Source organism: Gouania willdenowi, chromosome 7 (genome assembly GCF_900634775.1).
Source record: "Gouania willdenowi chromosome 7, fGouWil2.1, whole genome shotgun sequence".
Taxonomy (NCBI): Eukaryota; Metazoa; Chordata; class Actinopteri; order Blenniiformes; family Gobiesocidae; genus Gouania; species Gouania willdenowi.
In genome coordinates, this window is record NC_041050.1 from 29,535,641 (window position 1) to 29,553,504 (window position 17,864).

The 17,864-nt window shown below is 36.1% G+C and overlaps 1 protein-coding gene across 1 annotated transcript; it reads left to right on the forward strand.

The window, feature by feature from the left end:
* Window positions 1-4,202: 4,202 nt before the first annotated feature.
* On the forward strand, window positions 4,203-9,483 carry birc5b (baculoviral IAP repeat containing 5b). Its single transcript, XM_028452804.1, has 4 exons — window positions 4,203-4,328; window positions 6,094-6,203; window positions 9,190-9,307; window positions 9,394-9,483. The coding sequence occupies exons 1-4, from the start codon at window positions 4,203-4,205 to the stop codon at window positions 9,481-9,483; spliced, it is 444 nt and encodes a 147-aa protein (XP_028308605.1).
* Window positions 9,484-17,864: the final 8,381 nt, after the last annotated feature.

The following is a 17,864-nucleotide window of genomic DNA, read 5'->3' on the forward strand; positions in this document are numbered from 1 at the left end:
AGTCTGATACACAAGGAGAATAAAAAGCAAACTGTGCCTGCAGGCACTGTAGTGAGGGATAAGGTTAGGGGCGAGAAAGGGCAGCAGTTTACAGCTGTAAGCACATTTCAGCACCCAGAGGCCTGCGGGGTAGTGTTACCAACGCACACTGCAGATCTGAAATGTTCCAGCACTTCACAGTAATAAACACTGTGGTTAAAGTTACACCATAAAAACTAATGCATTTTTCAACTAGCACTTTCACTATTGTGTCTGTGTTTACTTTGAAATTCCTCACATGTTTTCACGTGAAACCTCTAGCAGAGGAGTGTGAAGTCTGAATAAGACAGTGTGATGGAGGGTACGCCATTTGTCACACATGCATCTGCACATACATATGAAATATTTCCTCCAGTTTTCCACCAATCTCTGAGGAACAGAAGCCGGTTTAGTGTCTCAGGGAACTGCTGGTGCCCAAGACTGTGCACTAGGGGTGTGCATGAATCTGATGACATGATACAATTCACGATTTGTGTGTCACTATATGATATAACCTGATATTAGGGCTGCCCAATTATTCATATTTTAATCGTGATTACGATTTTGGTTGCCACGATTAAATGAACCTGATCGTCAGCAATATTTACATTTCCATTATGAGCTCTGCACTCTGTAATAGTATATTTTTTCAGTAAGGCTTTGGTATATTTTTAATTCTTAGCTTAAATTTTTTTTTCATTTTTTTTTTCATTATAATTGCATTTCAAAGCTTAATTTTGCACTGTAAACTGGACACATATTGTTTGTTTAATGATATGATATGATGAATAATTGATAATGATTATAATCATGATTATACTATTGATTAAAAATAATCATGATTTTAATTTTGGCCATATTCGTGCAACCCTTAATTACAAGTACAATATGGTATGAAATACAATTAATTTAATTTTTTTATTAAAACTTGCAAGAACAAGCAAATGGTAACTCACTGTAATTCTAGTACCAAATATCAAAAACAAGTGGTATGTTTATCAAATTATAAAAATTCCATTTTTCAAAAAAGTTTCACTTTTGCTTCTACAACAGTTCTTAAATTCTTTTCTTTTTTTTTTTTTTTTTAGTAACCACATACATCCATAAAAGTGCCAAGTATGTTTTATGAAAATAAAATGAAATCAACTTCCTCGCTAAAATGCATTGAGGAGTGAGATAGTTTAACAAGGTCTGATGTGGTTCACTGACACCTAGTGACCGGACGTTGTCATGCTATGCATATGTTAGCGCAATTAAACAGTTTTTTGTATAATAAAAAAAAAAAACATTATTAAAAAATTACATTTTTAATTTACCTATTTTTGCGAAACGATACAATAATCCCGCGGTGAAATGAACAATTAATTGCATTTGCGATATTATCGCAATATCATAAAACGCGATTTTCTAATCGCCAAGGCTGCATTTTTTTTAAATTTAATTTATTTATTTTGTTTCTCGTCCTGTCTTGTGCTGTCCTGTAAAGTTCAGAGAGTGTTTAAGAAGTGCAGTCCACATATTTACATGTTTCATGAAACGTGAAGTTAGTTAGATATGTTGAAGAGGTAAAGCCACAGATTTGTTTGCTTTATTGCTGTAATCTGTGCTTTAAAATGTATATTTTATATCTATTTAAAGTTTAAATGAATCCGAAATGGTTTATTATGAAACATATTGATTTATTGCTTGTGTTCATTGAAAAATACATGACAAGAGGGCTTTGAAAAAATAATTGTATAATAGATCACAATCGTTATATTGAAAAAAAAAAAAAAAATTGCAATTAAATTATTTTCCAAAATCGTTCAACCCTACGGAGAAATATTGCTATATGTCACCCGTATCAATTTGGTCTTACACCCTTAATGTGAACTCTAGACAGGAGGTGAGTCTGTAGCAGGACCAACACACACAGAGACAGACCAGACAGACACACACACATTCACACACGTTTATGGACTGTAGGAAGAAACATACACAGATTACACGGAGAAAGCACACAAATGCAGGGAGAACATGCAAACGCCACATTGAAAGTACCCAGGTCTTTACTTTGGGAGTCAAACAAAGTGCTAACCGCTATTACATCACCAGCTTAAACATCTTTGCTTTGTTGCTTTTTAAAGCTTTTATATTCTGATACTTCTATTACTAATTCTTTAACAGTCTCCTTCCCAGTTGTCACAAGCCTCTTGTATTCTGAGCACCCCTCAATCCCTGTTTTATGATCCCTGTGGCCAACACTTCCTGGCTGTATTATTCTGTTTTATTCATCCAATAAAAACTTTAGTATTAGTTGTTATATTCAGTGGAGAGTAAGAATAGTACTAAAAGAAGTGATAGAAACATATGACACATGACAACCCTCACATTGATTTTATGTACACTGTTGTCCATATTTTGAAATTGTTTGCCTTACAGTGTATGTGTTTTTCTGGTGCCACATGGTACAGCACTTTGTCCCCCTCTTTCTGGCTTTTTAAAGTGTTTTATAAATAAAGTTGGATTGAATTGATACATGTTTATGTAGAAATGTTGGAATTTTTTATTTGTTTTTAATTTTTTAAAATTTTTTTCTTTTTTTAATGATGTGAGTGATGATAAAATGTATATACTGCAAATAACTTCTTCCTGCTCCAGTCATTTTAACATTTTTTTTTCTCTTTTTTTTTCAGAGCCGTCAGGAAACAAGCCGTCAGGAAACTTTTTAAAATGAAACTTTACTTTTGAATTAGTCGACTAAATGAATGTGTTGATTTAGTCTTTTAATTTAAAATTTAATTATTAAAAAATATTTAAATCAAAATTTAAAATTAAATTATTAACATTTTTATTATTTAAAATTCAATTTAGAATGTAATTATTTAAAATTTTATCTAGAATTTAATTAAGTCTTGTTTCATGTATGTATTCCTACTGTAAAGAAGCGCTATTGTGTTACACTGTAAAAAAAAAAAACACATTTCTGCAGTATGGGACAAATAAAGGTCTATCTAATCATAAAAGGCCTTTTGTAAAATACAGTGGCATGGTCACACATGAGTGAACTAAGTTTTCCTTATAGGTTCTTAGACCTGTTCTGATATTTGTACCAGAATAATTTAAAAAAAACTATTAAAATATTAAAATTATTATAATAATATTATATAATATTAAGTCATGCCAAAACACTAACAGAATCATGATTTACAAAAGTTAAAAAAAAAAAAAACTGTATTATTTTTTGTTAAAGACTTACCAATACCAGTGATAAAATTACACATTATTTATATATTCATATATGTATTTATTACAGCTCAGCCTTGTATATTTGACTAGGGCTGGGCAATATATCATGACTCAAGATATATCGAGTTTTCTATTTTGCCGATTTAGAAAATTACAATATCGCCTATATCGAGATATATCTATACTTTCTTATTTTGTTTTTATTCATTCAATCACACAGTAGAAATCACATCATACAAGTATTTAATATTATTCATAAAGTACAGTCAAATGTGTCCTTTTTTACAATGTTGAGATATATATTTTATAGCTTATTTTGTATTTAAAAACTTCAAGAAACTAAGATTATGTTTTTAAGGCTTTGAGCCCATTTTTACTTATTTTTTACAATTTTTCTGTCACTCCACCAAACTTGTCATATTTTAATCTATTTTCATCACTTTTTCTTGCCATATTTTTGCTCCTTTTAATGCATTTTTGCTACATTACTCCCATTTTTGCCACTTCTCCCACCAAATTTCAATGCCTTTTCTTCAAGTTATTTACACTTTTAAACATTTTGGGCATTTTTTCCACCTAATGTTGCTTGTTTTAGGAGTCGATGCATTCGCTACTTCTGAGAACAGCGAAAAAAAAGCTAATCCTAACTCAGATCTTCCCCTAAACAATCCACAATACAGAACTCACTCACACGTGCTGTCCCAAAAGTGGCACATATTGTGCAGCAGTTTGTTAATAAATGTGCCTGTTTGGTATTTTTTATCAGCACATTTAACCCAGAATTATCTTTCTGATAGGAGGTTAAAAAATATATATATATATATATATATATATATATATATTTATATATATATAAGCAGAGCTCCATTAGTCTGAAGTGAAAGCACCTGTGAGAGGGTGTGTCTAGGGTGTTTAATGGGCTGTGAACACATGCTGCCCCTGCACTGGCTGACACTATGGCAGCCAGAGATACGCTGACTGCCAGGTTTTTTTCTTTTGACAAAATGTACAGTCATGACTTCCGTGAGCACAGTTTTGTGGATTGGCCTTTCAGAGAAGATTGCAGCTGCACACCTGGCAAGGTATGAGTGACACAGCTGTGGTGGTCAGATGTTGCGCTTATATTGCAAGTTAACATCATATTCTAGCCTTGAGCAGAGATGAGCAACTTTAATGACAGTGAGGCTAAATGTGAGAGTCATGCTATCATCATTTATGTCTGCTTTTGGAATGACTTGTACAGTGCCTGTTGGAAGTATGTTCATGTAGTGGGAGGAGCTTAAGTAGCGTTGTCTATTATGGCCAAATGAGTATGTGTTTGAAGGTTGGATGTACAAAGAGGTGTACATACTCTGTAGTGGTATAAAGGGGTAAATTTGCGGGTGCAAAGTAAAATAGCGTGTGCGATTTACATGGGACATGCGCTTGATGAATGTGTTTTTAACTAATTTTTATATATATATTTTTTGTTTGTATTTTTTTCTGTAATGTGTGTTTATTGGAGTCTTGTGTGTTTTTGTATATTTCTATTGTGTTTTTGTGCATTTTTTTGTATTTTCTTTTATTTATTTATTTTTTGCCATTGTAGTGCGATTCTGTAGTCATTTTGTGTGTTTTTGTCTTTTTTGTGCATTTGTTGTGTATTTTTTTGTATAGATATTTAGTTGTCTATTTTGAGTCATTTTCATATTTTTTGTTTTTCTGTAATGTATGTTTAGTGTACTTTTTGTATAAATATTGTTTAATTTAGTTTTACGTCGTGTATTTTTGCATCTTTCAGTTGTTTTTATTGCCATTGTAGGAGTCATTTTGTGTATTTTTTTTTTTTTTAGTGTGCCTGCCTTTCCATACATTTTTGCAGTTTTGTGTGTTGAATTGTGTAATTTTTTTTTTTTCATTTTGTGTTTTTGGAGATGTAATTGTATGTCCTTGGAGTCATTTTGCTGGGTTTAGTTCATCCTGTGTATTTTTGTAGTATTTTTAATTATATATATATTTTTTTTGTTAAATCATGTGTGTATATCTTTGCTGTTTGAGTCCAGGGTTTTTTTTGTTTTTTTATGAAGCATTTAGCAAATTTTTGTTGACGTCTTGTGTATTTGTTGTCCCTTTGTGTGTTCACTTTAGGGGGGCAGGAGCAGCACAAAATAAGTCAGAGGGGTCCCTGGGTGTCCATTTTCCCATGTGTGACATTTTTGAAACAACTTTAAATCTTTAACAACTGAGTTAGATTTAGAGTAAACTTTAACGTCTCAGTTCTGACAAAATAATTGTTTACATGTTGTTTTTGTATAGATAATTAAGTAAAATTTAGTAAAGTCAAATACTTATTTAACTGGTATTGGTAGTCATAACTTAAGTTGTCGACTTAACTCTCCCCTACCTTAATTATTTTTGTACAAATTTAGGTTTTTTGAGTGTTTTCTTAGTTGGATGAATAGTGTATGGTTAATAAAATCTATGAAAAAAAACAAGTTATTGCCGCAGGGATGTTTGAACGGTGCCTTGTAAATTAGCATTAAGCAAACTGATACAGTAACACGTTAAATGAAAAATATTTACCAATGTTGGTGACAGCGTGTGATTTGAACATAACAGGTGACGGCCATGTTTCATCAGATATCCATAACACTGACGATGTCTCGGTGCCAGCTCTGGTTTGGTCGTGATGAATGAACTGATGACAGTTGCGACACTTGAGTAACACTTGTGCGTATATCCAGCTTATGTTAAGGCTAAATTCCCATTCACTGGTCTCGTAAGATGAAAAGCATCCTCCGTCTATGTTGTGCTTGTTGAATTCTATGAATGAGCTTCATTGTGTTTTCGTTGGGGTGGTTTTTGCAGATGGCCGAGGCTGGGTTTGTCCACTGCCCCAGTGACAATGAACCAGATGTTGCATGCTGTTTCTTCTGTCTGATTGAGCTGGAGGGTTGGGAGCCAGATGATGATCCTCGGTAATAAAAGATGTCGATTAATGAGTCATTTCCCCTTTGGGTTGTTCTAAACGTAATGCTCGTTTTAGAAAGTGTAGACGGATTTTATTTTGTTGGTCTGCATCTGGGTTGGGGTCAATTATAATTGTAATTGAAAACATCTGTTGTTCAGATAATTGACTTTGACAAATTTGATATAATTTCAATGCCAATTACAATTTCATTAAATGCAAAACTGTGGAACCATGTTGCAGTTCTATGGCTTACACATACATAGTTAAAATTACTAAAATATGTTTCATATCAACTTTTCCTACTACCTGTCAGTTCTCCTCAGAATCCTTTTACCATTTAAAAAAATAATAAAAGGATATACAGACAAAGGACATCCTATTTTGACGTATGCACACTAAATTAGGTGCATGCGCGCACGGGCGCGATGCAGAACAAACGGAAAACTGCATTTTAATGGCATCGACACACGATTGAAACACTTTAGTTTTTGTATAAAAACAATACAATGCCATCGTGTTGCATTCTTGAGTGCACAAATAAGAGTACCAACAATCCAGGACTTAAATTTGACAACATACCCCGGCTGGTGAACACCCTTTTCAGAAGAATAGACAAGACTTATGGCTGCGTGCTATCAAACAGAGGCTGACAGATGACATGATGTATCTCACACGCAGAGAAAGCGAGCGAGCGCTGAAACATTGCGGATAAAGTAAAAAATCAGTTGGTTTATGATCGAAATAAACAGCATAAACTTCTCAAATACCCACATTACGTTTGTTCAGAAGCGAACGTGTCAACGTAATCGCTGCTGACAGAGCGCTAGCTCAGTCAGGATCCAGTGAAAAGTGACCATAAAAAGCTGTAAATCAACTGATATGCAGACGTGGGACAGTGAGGAGGTGACTTAATGTAGAGATGGAAACTCATCTGTTGAAACTGATCAGAATACACGGAAACCTTCGTTAACAGGAGTAATGCAGCCCACCTACCTGCCCGTTCATAACAAGTAGTTATAGGCATCTAGAGACTTAATGCTTTTAGGTTTTCTTTTGTATATACACTGGGTTTTTCTATCACATGTATAAATGTCTGGCCATTGAAGATCGGACCAGGAGCGCACGTCGGATGACCATTTGTTTTTGGGAATGCTGCATGGGTCCCACAATCGTTCACCTGTACTTAAAGTGAGTTTCCTTAAAGGAGACACATCATGCTTTTAAATCCTTCCTTTTTTACATATAAATCATACAGTTGTGGTCTATATAAAGCGGAACTGCAATGCTTGGGTCTGATGTGCTTCTGAGAGCAACTCGTTTTGGTGCGGTCTCTTTAAATGCAAATGAGACACTTCATACCCCGCCCCCTCTCCAGGTTGCAGAGGTGACACTCGGTTCAACTCCACCCTGTTCGGCCATTTTTGTAGTTTGATAGAAGAAATACGATGATGTGGAAGTGCAGAAACTTTTTATTTACAAAATGTCAACAACGGAAGACTTGTCCATCCAGCCTTACATGTTCGAGCCAGAGTCGGACCCGGCGGAGCGAAATGAAAATGATGATGAACAACGTCTTCATATGGATGTTAACAAGTGAGGTAACACAAGCGCCGAGCTAACGTCACGAAATGCATTTTAATACAATCTTTTCGGAGACAAAAACGGCAAAATGAAATGACTAATGAAAACTTTAGACTTAAATTAAATCACGTAGGCCATATCATCAAGGATCTAAAACGAGCACACAGCGCTAACATATGAAGACGGTGCAACTGCTAATGCTAACAAAACAATGACGGGGACGTCTTATCACACTTTTTACCGAAGTGCTCTGTTCATCGTCTCCAAAGATAGAAGGAATTGACCCCTCAATCAGACAAAGTCTTTCGGCAAATCCTTCTTTATACTGGCAGATGTTGCTGAAGCAGTCATCCTTTAAGTGCTGCGCGTACACAAAAATGACCTTACCCACAGATGTGGGTACATTTCCGTGAAAAATAAGCTTCAGCTTGGACTACAAAGTAAAAGCGAGAAATAAAAATGGCGGATTGCTCGACGTGTTGGGCCTGGAGTCGATGTCCTAATTTGGCAGTTCCGCAGCAAATACTGCAACATTATTGTTCAAAAAACGTAATAGAGAATAGAAAAATCGAAACAGATTCAAAAATATGACCAAAACGGAATATAAAGATATCAACGGCGCACCTGAAGAGACTAATTTGAACTTTTCTGTACTTCTAAACACTCTAAATATAAAACAAAATGCATTTAAGGGCTAAAAAAGTGGATTCAGCATGATATGTCCCCTTTAAATAAGCGGCCTCGCCCATAGGTGACAATATTTCTACATACTTCAAACTATTTTTGAGCCTTAACAGCGGTTCATTCATTGCCATCTTTCGAGCGTCACCTATATAAACAACTGATAGTGAATATAAAAAACTGATATGTGACACTGGACGCACATGGTTTCTGCACAGAGCATGCGCACGCACCTTGGTCACGTCTCATGTTTGTCCACATTGAAATCCATCTATATTATCATGGATAAGGAAGCCTAAGGTAACCAAGAGATGACAAACAAATTAGATGAGATTATTATTATTTATTTTTTAGTGCATTTTACATTTGCTGTAAGACATGGTTCAAAGTGACCCATTTAAGAGCTAACACAAGAAGAAGTTTACATTTTATGGGCTTATTTATTTTGAGACTCAGTAATTGTGATTATTTGTAATTGAGAACATAAATTACTTTCGGGGGGGGGGTAATTGTAATTAGACAAAATGGCAGTCACCATAATCGTAATGTAGTTGTAATCAAACAGATAGTTGAAGATGTAATAAAATAATGTAATTGACCCCAACCCTGGCCTGCAATGTTTTGCCTTGGAAATATCATTGCCTGGAATAAGGGGTCCCTTTTGTGCATTTGTTTTATTGATGACTGATTTTGGCATGTCTTCAAATTGATATCCAAATGCTCTGGCTCAGGTTTGAACATGTGAAACGCTCTCCAGACTGTGGCTTCTTATCCATGACTAAAGAGTTTACGGAACTAACCGTGGCTGAGTTCTATTGCTTGGAGAAAGAGAGGCTAAAGGTTTTTTTGGTAAGTATATTTCTTCCAACGGTGTGTGAACTGGTGATTGGTCTTAAATATTTACACCCTGCATTTTTTTTTTTTTTTTCTTCTAGAGAAAAGTTCATCATAATAAAATGGCAGCCCTGAAGGATGATATGTACATAATCCTTGAGAACCTCAGATCTCAGTTAGACTTTAATTAAATATCAATTTCATTTTTTAAAAAACTGAGAATTGAGTTTTTGGCAGAAACCAAAGATGTATCTAAAAATAAAAGAAACCTAATTTTACACTTGGCTTGAAGTACTGAATTTCACCACAAGATGTTGCTGTTTCATTAAGCTCTTCTCTTTACTGCAGATCTCACAATTCTGGGAACTCTTGAGCTCCCTGCAAACAATCTCCAATGCCAAATTAAATAAAAAGGTGCTCATTGACTAAGTTTACAATGTGGGTTATGTTTTCTTTTTTCCTGAACGTGCCACCTTCCCTACAAGCCCCCTTTTCAAACCTTGACCCTGGACAGATGGCCTGAAGCCCCTCCTTTTCAATACCAACTGTTGCCCCACAAACATCTGTTACATATAGGGGGACGGTCTGCACTCAAAGGGCTCGTCAGGACACTTGTCTCACCCTGAGGAACAAGAGTAAGCTCGAGGTTTTAGGAAATGCTCACACAGAGGATGGAAATTAAGTTTGTGCGCATTCGACACTTGAGACTCTACCGCAGGGGCGTTGAACTCATTTTAGTTCAGGGGCCAGATATGAAGCAGTTTGAGCTTGGTGAGCCGCAGATTTTATGCAGGAAAATTAGTAATTTCAACGTCATTATGCTTACAATTTTACATATACATAAAATACAACATGTTAGAAACTGGCAATAAGTGACAGATATATGGATCTTTTCTCGATTTTTGTTCCAAGTTCTATTTAAATAGGGGAAATATGTCAATTTGAGGAAAATGAAAATTTTTTTGAAGGAATTGAGTTTGTTTTTTTGGTTTTTTTAAAAAGTTTAACATAAAAAATGAATTCACGCAATATAACCACTGGGAAAACTGAGCCCCGGCAAATATTGAATTTCATTTACACAATGATTCATGTTTTGTCTTCAGGCCGGATTGGCCCCTGGGCCATGAGTTTGACACGTGCTACAGTATGGCATCTTACGACTCATTGTCTTGCACTTGCAGAGAAAATATAAACATGATTTATTTTAGTTCTTTGTAGTTGAGTGGAAATTCTGTATTTTGCTTTTGTCCTTGTCGCAGGATGTCTCTTGGTTGAGGAAGGCTTTGTGCCATTCAGGTTAGTTTGCATGCAGGCACTATGCCTGGGATTTCTTTAAATTCTCTAGTTTTTCTCCTGCAGTCCAGGTGCTGTAAATATGACCTGAACACCTTCCATGCAAAGTTTGCTATATATATTAGGGCTGGGACTTTATTGTGTTAATCAACATGAATTAATTATAGAAAAATGAAGCACTAAAAATAAGTGAATCACCTCATTTCATGAGTTGCCAGTATACCATAATATTATGCAGACCATAAGAGGCTGTAGAAGTTGTTTCGTGAGCATTAATGCTAAACATGTAGCAGCTAGCACGGACAACGTTCCATGCTCTGTGCAGAAAGTGTTGCCAGTCCACACTCAAGATGACGGGGTTCAAAGCCAAAATGAATATGTTCAGGACTGACAAATGGACAAACTCACTGGTTAAATGATTGTAGAAGACATTCGACCAATCTCGATGATAGATGATGTGGGGCTAGAAGCGGTGCTACAGATGGCAACGTTTGACCGGACTTATGAACTGAAGGAAGCTATGCAGAGATAATTTCAAACTAAATTCATCAGTTGATTCAGAATACTTTATCTCCAAAGGGCATTTCAGTTCAGGTCTACTTATTTCATGCCACAGATATTCTAACAATTTTGGACATTCACTTTTCTAGAATGTACGGTATTAAGTGCTCTTTTTTATTATTTTAATACACATTTGTTAAAGATTACAAAAATCTGGAAAAGCATGTTAAGTTTGTGCTTTGTGAACAATGCAATCATATTCTTTATTCATATTGCACATTATGTTAACAATTAGTCATGAAAATAAACACAATCTATTTGTTTAAGCTTGTTTTCATTGATTCAGTCATATACCAAAATCCATTTAATTTGAAAAAAACGTTGCTTCTCGTGTCAAATATTATACGATTAATTGAGTCCTACCACTAATATATAATATATAGAAACGTAGCATGAGATTGCATGATCCTGGTGCACACATCTTGGCAGATAATTCTCAAACAATTAAAGCAGCGGCTATCCGTACGGTTGCCGTATTAATATACCTACATTCTATACGTACGCAGCACCCCTATTTGGCCAGTATAGGTCCCGTGACTAAGAATAAACTTCACCCTAAACCTAACTCTAACCCTAAAAATTGTTGCAATATTGGGTTATAACCTAACCCTAAACCTAATCCTTACTCTAACACGTGTACTTTGGTAACCGTACCAATATCACCAGGGGTTGTCCCGTATAGCAAACGCATAAATAGACACTTTCAACATTTAATGTCCTCACATACTGGAGTTCTATCTGGTTAATCAATAAATATCCAAGCCTGCAGTGTTTTCTTTTAATCAGCTAATAGGTTATAAATGATCATATTGAAGCTCTGAGTGAAAATGAAAGCATGTAGGTGTACATGAACTATAAAAATGTGCATACGATCAACAATGTGACCACTTTGGTGGATAGTGGCATCAACACATGATTAATTTAAGGTGTGCTTTAAATATGGACTCACTCGTGTGCGCTCTGTTGTGGATCCACAATAACTGGGATGGTGGGCTCAGGTGTGCCCTGGCCCCCACCTGTAGCAGACACGCTCCGAGAGTCTCTTTCCTTTTGCCCTTCACCTTCAAATTAGACTTTTCTTTCTTCACCTCGGCCACTATTGGCTTGGTAGCCCTGGCACTACTTACGGCCGTAATGACTGCTGTCACTAACTTTCTTTTCATTTATTAGTGATGCCACTACACATAACTGCCAAATATGCAATGGACTCTTTTCTTCTACTTGTACTCTATGTTGAAATTCCTTTTCCTTGCCTTATTTTGTCATGATGGAGCATAAAAGGCCATTGATCAGCAGGCTCATTTTGTTGCAAAAACCATTCATGAGGTCCTTTGCATTGACCATTTTCAGTTTTTTTTTTTTTTTTTGCCTGAAATTAGTTCCACACTTTTACTACGAAGCTATGCATCGACGAAGCATATGCATACACTGCAGTTGAGGGAATGTGGCTAAATAAAGAATGTTCATATTCTCTGCTTAATTGTAAAAGAGGGTTGGTTGGAAGGACAGGATTAATAGAAGTCTATCCCTACCCCAACCCTCCTCTGTTCTGGATTAACGTCTAATGTAACACTCTAGCCACTGAGCCCAGATCAACTGCTTAATTCTCTTTTATCTGCTCATTGCAGAGCAATTTCAAGAGAATTTTTTTCTTCAAACAAACGTATAATACTGCAACAAAGGTGATGTAACATTTCATTTAAAACTGTAGGAGGATAGAGATGTTTTTTTTTCTTTATCTAAGACTGAACAATGTTCAGTTCAATTCGTTGTCTACATTAAAGCTAACAAGTTTATTAAAAATTTTGGACATCTATACTAAACCTCTCAGCTTATTCCTGATTAAATGTTTGCTCAGGTGGGGGCTGGTGCATTGCACATACAAATCATGTTTATAGTAATTGCTAATGTAACTCTAATCAGGGTTTTTACTCGCGTCTCGTGTCAATCTACTTCTATGTGGTCCAGAAAACGAACAAAGAATGGTGCTGCGTGACTCCCTCTGACCAGCACAGATGTGATGGATGGGTTTATCCGTGGGAATGACAGAAAACCGTTTGGATTTTATTGGATCATAATTGTTGCAGAGGTCTGGCCCTATGGCTGTGTTTTTTTTTTGTTTTTTTTTTAGATAATTAATCTGTATAAACCTATAAACTGATTTCAAAATTGAGTAATTACGAAAGCAGTTTTTTGTTGTTGTTGTTGTTGCTGTACAAATTTGGTTCCTTTCAGGTCTAATTAACAGACTGTGGTGTGGCTTTGCACCAATGAGCTGGACGTCACTTTTCTAATTGAGTTTTTGCTAAACAAACTGTAAGCAGCAGATGGACAAATGGACAGATGTTCCCAACAGAAACTTTACAACCCGAGCTTTCCATCAGAACCCATCTGTTGCTCTTGAAACTGGTCCCTCCCTCTTCTCTCTTTAAAAAGCATCTCCAACCCAACCTGCTCCTCAGCATCCATCATTTAAAACCTTCTCTTCACCGATGCCACAAGCCTTGCACTAACCTTAATGAATGACATCAACGTACGTTTTCAAAATTAACTGAATTTATCCTTAACTTTTTAATTTATCCTTAAATAAACTTTTTTAAACTCGGAGGTGGTAAATATTCAGAGGTTTTAAGCTTCCCCTCCTTTCACTTAAATTAAAGCGAATGAATGCAGCTTTCAAATTGTGTGACACAGTCAAGTTCATGCATGGATCATTGTGAATTAGCTAATAAAGACAATGTAATTATTTTTTTTCCACATCAAATGAAACATTACGAAAAAAAATAAATAAAATGCTCCACCTTCTTTCCCATATCAGGCAGCAGCACTTATACAACACCACCACTACCCTCCTACCTTGGCTGTTTTGTGTGCCCTCTTGCAAAGAGACCTCCATCTGTCCCCACACTCAGCCCATTGTGATGTTCCTAAACCCAGCAACTTTCACAATGCAGTGGGCGTGCAGACAGGCGAGGCAGGGGGGCAGCCAGGGTAAACACGACAGCATCCAGATCTCATTAGATGCTCTTTAACTCCTACACCCAAATTCTCTGAGAGAGCTATGGGAGGGGAAGGTCCGGCCCACTTTCCAATGCACACAATGTCACCTTTCACATCCATGTCCATAGAAAATTAACCTGCAGCCTTCTGCTCTAATCAACTACTTTTTTCCCACTAGAACATGAAATGCAACTCTCCAGTATTTTTATACATCACTGATAGCAATAATGGTCCACTGGTAGGGACTTTTTTCCTTCTTTCCACAGATCTAATCAGCAATAATTATGAATTATTATGGGCAACCATAAGAAACAAAAAAATAATTGTTTTTGTTTGTATATTTTTAATAACTTTGATTTAGCAGTAAACTGTAAATATATATATATATATATAAGGTAAACAAATAATGACAAGTGCTCCGATCAGGAGGAAAACCTGTAGGGTAATGGAGGAATCAAACTAAAATAACAGTCAAATTTCATAAAAATCGCTCAATTTCGAATCAAGATATGTTTGAAATTTCACCGATTATGAAAGATGGGTATTTTTCAAACTGGTAACTACTATATTTATTCAGATATTCTATGGCGTAAGCTGTCTATCTTTGGTTAAATCTTTATCAAAATGTGTTATGGACTTTTTGTCATATTGTAACAAACAAACATGGAACATGGGGAAAATATTACCTCCTTTGCAGAGGCAATGAATGATTATAAATGCCCTCTCCTCCTCTGAGACTGTGAAGAAAATAAATACAAGCAATAACATGTTTGAGTTTTTTTGTTATTGTGCTTGGGGTGTGGAAATCAGGGTTTGGAGAGGATGTCCCAGGTGACTTATAGTGTTCTGGTTTGAAAAATCAAAAGACAAGATTAAAAAAAAATAATAATCGGCATATGTTTATACATATGCAAAAATTGTTATCTGCATTTGACCCATCCCTGAGGAGTGGTGGGCAGCCACAATGTGGTGCCCGGGGAGCAGTTGGGGGTTGAGGGACTTGCTCAACATCTCACAGTGATGGCTCAGGTGAAATTCGAACCGGTGACCCTCTGATTACAAGGCCACCACGGCCCCAAAAAAAATGTCTCTCCTTCATGCCGGATGATAGCCTCACCATAGATCAGATTTGTTCCACATATTGTCTGCAAAAAAGTGCCATCTTCCTTAAAAACTTTTAAGAAACTCCATACCAGCATCCACTCCACAGGTTTTGATTAGCTTAGCACATAGCGGCACTGGCTGAGCAAGGCAAAGGTTTATGCTATCAGATGAAGTTAACAGTTCAACTCATCTTATTGTATATTGACCATATATTCATTTTTGAAAAGAGGATGGAAAACATGACGTTTACTTGTAACAAAAATAGTAGTTGAGTAGTTATCGTTATACCTTTATGAGGTTGATACATAACCCTTTATTACGTATAAAAAAATCTTAGATACCTGCAAATCTCTCAATCATTGAGGCATTAATAGAAATATTGACTCCTAGAAATTCAAACAAACAAAAACTCAAAGCTTATTGAACACATCAATAAACAAGGCTGCAGACACGCCCACATCCAAGCAGAGCTCCTAAGATTGATTGTAGCATGAAAAGATGCAAGATAATTTATATATTGTAATTTTATAGTGCATCACTATCAAAAGAAAAACATATAGACCAACATGGCGTGGTTAAAAAAGTGGTTTATTAAATGTGATTAATATGAAGTAAAGACTGGCTTGAAAAAAGCAAAATTAGATGTAAAAAAACATTTTACCTCAACTTTCTTCCCCAGAAGTTTCTCCTCCCACTGCCACCCTCTCTAAACCTCTATGGAGGTTTTATCATCCAGGAGGATGTCCCTGTGGACATTTTTTGCTTGTGTTCTTCTTGAACCAGTGTTTGACACACTCGTAAAACAAAACAGCCCCTGAACTAAAGTGGGTTTGACAGCCCTGTTTTAAGGCTTGGTCCTGTCTTATTGGAATAATATCAAAGTAATGAATCTTCCATTATCACTCGAGTTATCATACATCCTATAGCTGACAGTAAAAGTTACACAAAATCTTTATAAATCCTTTTTTTCTAAACTTTTTTTTCCCCTAATGTAAACCTTTAAGATACATTTATCCAAAATCCTCTTTTTGAAGGTGGGATGCTGGATTTTCCATCTTCCATTGTGTTCCACCGTCTTTGCCAACATGCCTCTCTCCTTCCATCTCTTTGGGTTTTCTTTCACCAGCTGCTCCTTTATGTCTGGGGTATCCCCATTTCAGGGTGCGCCACCTCTCAACCTGGGCACCCATATTCTAACTCACCCCACAGAGCCAACTGTGTGTGTGTCTGTGTGTGAGGCCCAAGGGGAGGAGGAGATCACTGTGTTTGCCACAGCTTAAAGGCAGAGGGATTATGGGCACACAGACACTGATTAAAGCCTTCCAGCCTCCTATGGCTCCATTAATACAATCTTAATCACAATGCTTTATCCCTCCATCTAGTTCCAGTGGATCAGGACTTTTTTTTTTTTTTTTTGTGTGTGTTAGCCACTCATGTTTGGTAGGTGGATTAACTGGGCTGGACACGAAAACTAAAATAGAATTGTGGACTATGAGAGAAAAATTTAAAGGAAATCTCAGATATGTCTATTATTGTTCAAACTTTGTTTTATTTTGTGATGTAGATGTATCTGTTTACTTGTTTGTTTATTTCCCTCCACCAAAATATTGAATTGTGACTTGAAATCTCTTCATAAATGCATAATGGGTGTAAATCATTGTGTGCTGCAGTGTCCTATTTGTGAGGGTTGAAATCAAACATCAGAAAGGATTTGGCTACATATTGTTTAATGCTTTTCCAGTCTATATGGCATTTCAGATCATGTGTTTTATTTTATTATTAGCACAATCAGCTCCGGTCACAGGTTTCCTTGATGCTTGATTTTACAGATTTCCAGTGTATGATTTTCCTCTTCCCGTCCCTTTTCCTATTCTTTTTTTCTTTCTAGGTTTCCTGGCATTAAAGCTTAAAGTTCCTGATCTGTGGTTTGTGGTTAAAAAAAAAAGAGAATATACTCAGAGGTTATTTTTCTATATCAGAATCAGAAATGTTTTTTTTAGCCAAGTACAGTTTAAAAACAGTACAAGGAATTTGACTTGATCATTGGTGCGAAGAACAGAAAAAGAACAAAAAAACAAACTAAAAACAATAATAATTAAAGCTGCAAGCAGCGTTGAACAGGCCCTCACAACCACACACATGGAACACACCTCAACGTGCGCCACGTTGAGGTGTGTTGCATGTCGGGGTGTGGCAGAAATTTTAAAGTGTTGAGACGGTGCTGACCATTTTCAAGGATTATATCACAAACCTTCCTGCAATGTGCTGTGCAATTATAATGCCTATGATTTCCTTTTACCAATAGGCGGCACTATGACTATAAATGACGGTTGGGTTAAACCATGACCAATTTTTTTTGGCAAACTCTTAATAACTACCATAAGCTTCGCACTCGCTCGCGCACCACGCTATCCCCCTATGCTGTGAAAAGTTCCTGGTGAGAACCCTGTGGTGGTATAGTGTGGTAGAAAGAAATCGCAGTACTTACCCAGATCAGGGAAATCCTCAGTGTACTGAAGTAATAGTTCTTCAGTACACTGAATAATTCTGACATCATCACTCTCTACAGTGATGATGTCAGAATTCAGCAGAATTTCATAGATGTTCCACAGTG

What these genes read in the sequence shown, in the direction of transcription:
- birc5b (XM_028452804.1), top strand. Translation starts at nt 4,203, where the DNA reads ATGGCAGCCAGAGATACGCTGACTGCCAGGTTTTTTTCTTTTGACAAA. An exon ending in GCAGCTGCACACCTGGCAAG is followed by an intron (nt 4,329 to 6,093) that starts GTATGAGTGACA and finishes TGGTTTTTGCAG; the next exon opens with ATGGCCGAGGCTGGGTTTGT. An exon ending in AGAGGCTAAAGGTTTTTTTG is followed by an intron (nt 9,308 to 9,393) that starts GTAAGTATATTT and finishes TTTTTCTTCTAG; the next exon opens with AGAAAAGTTCATCATAATAA.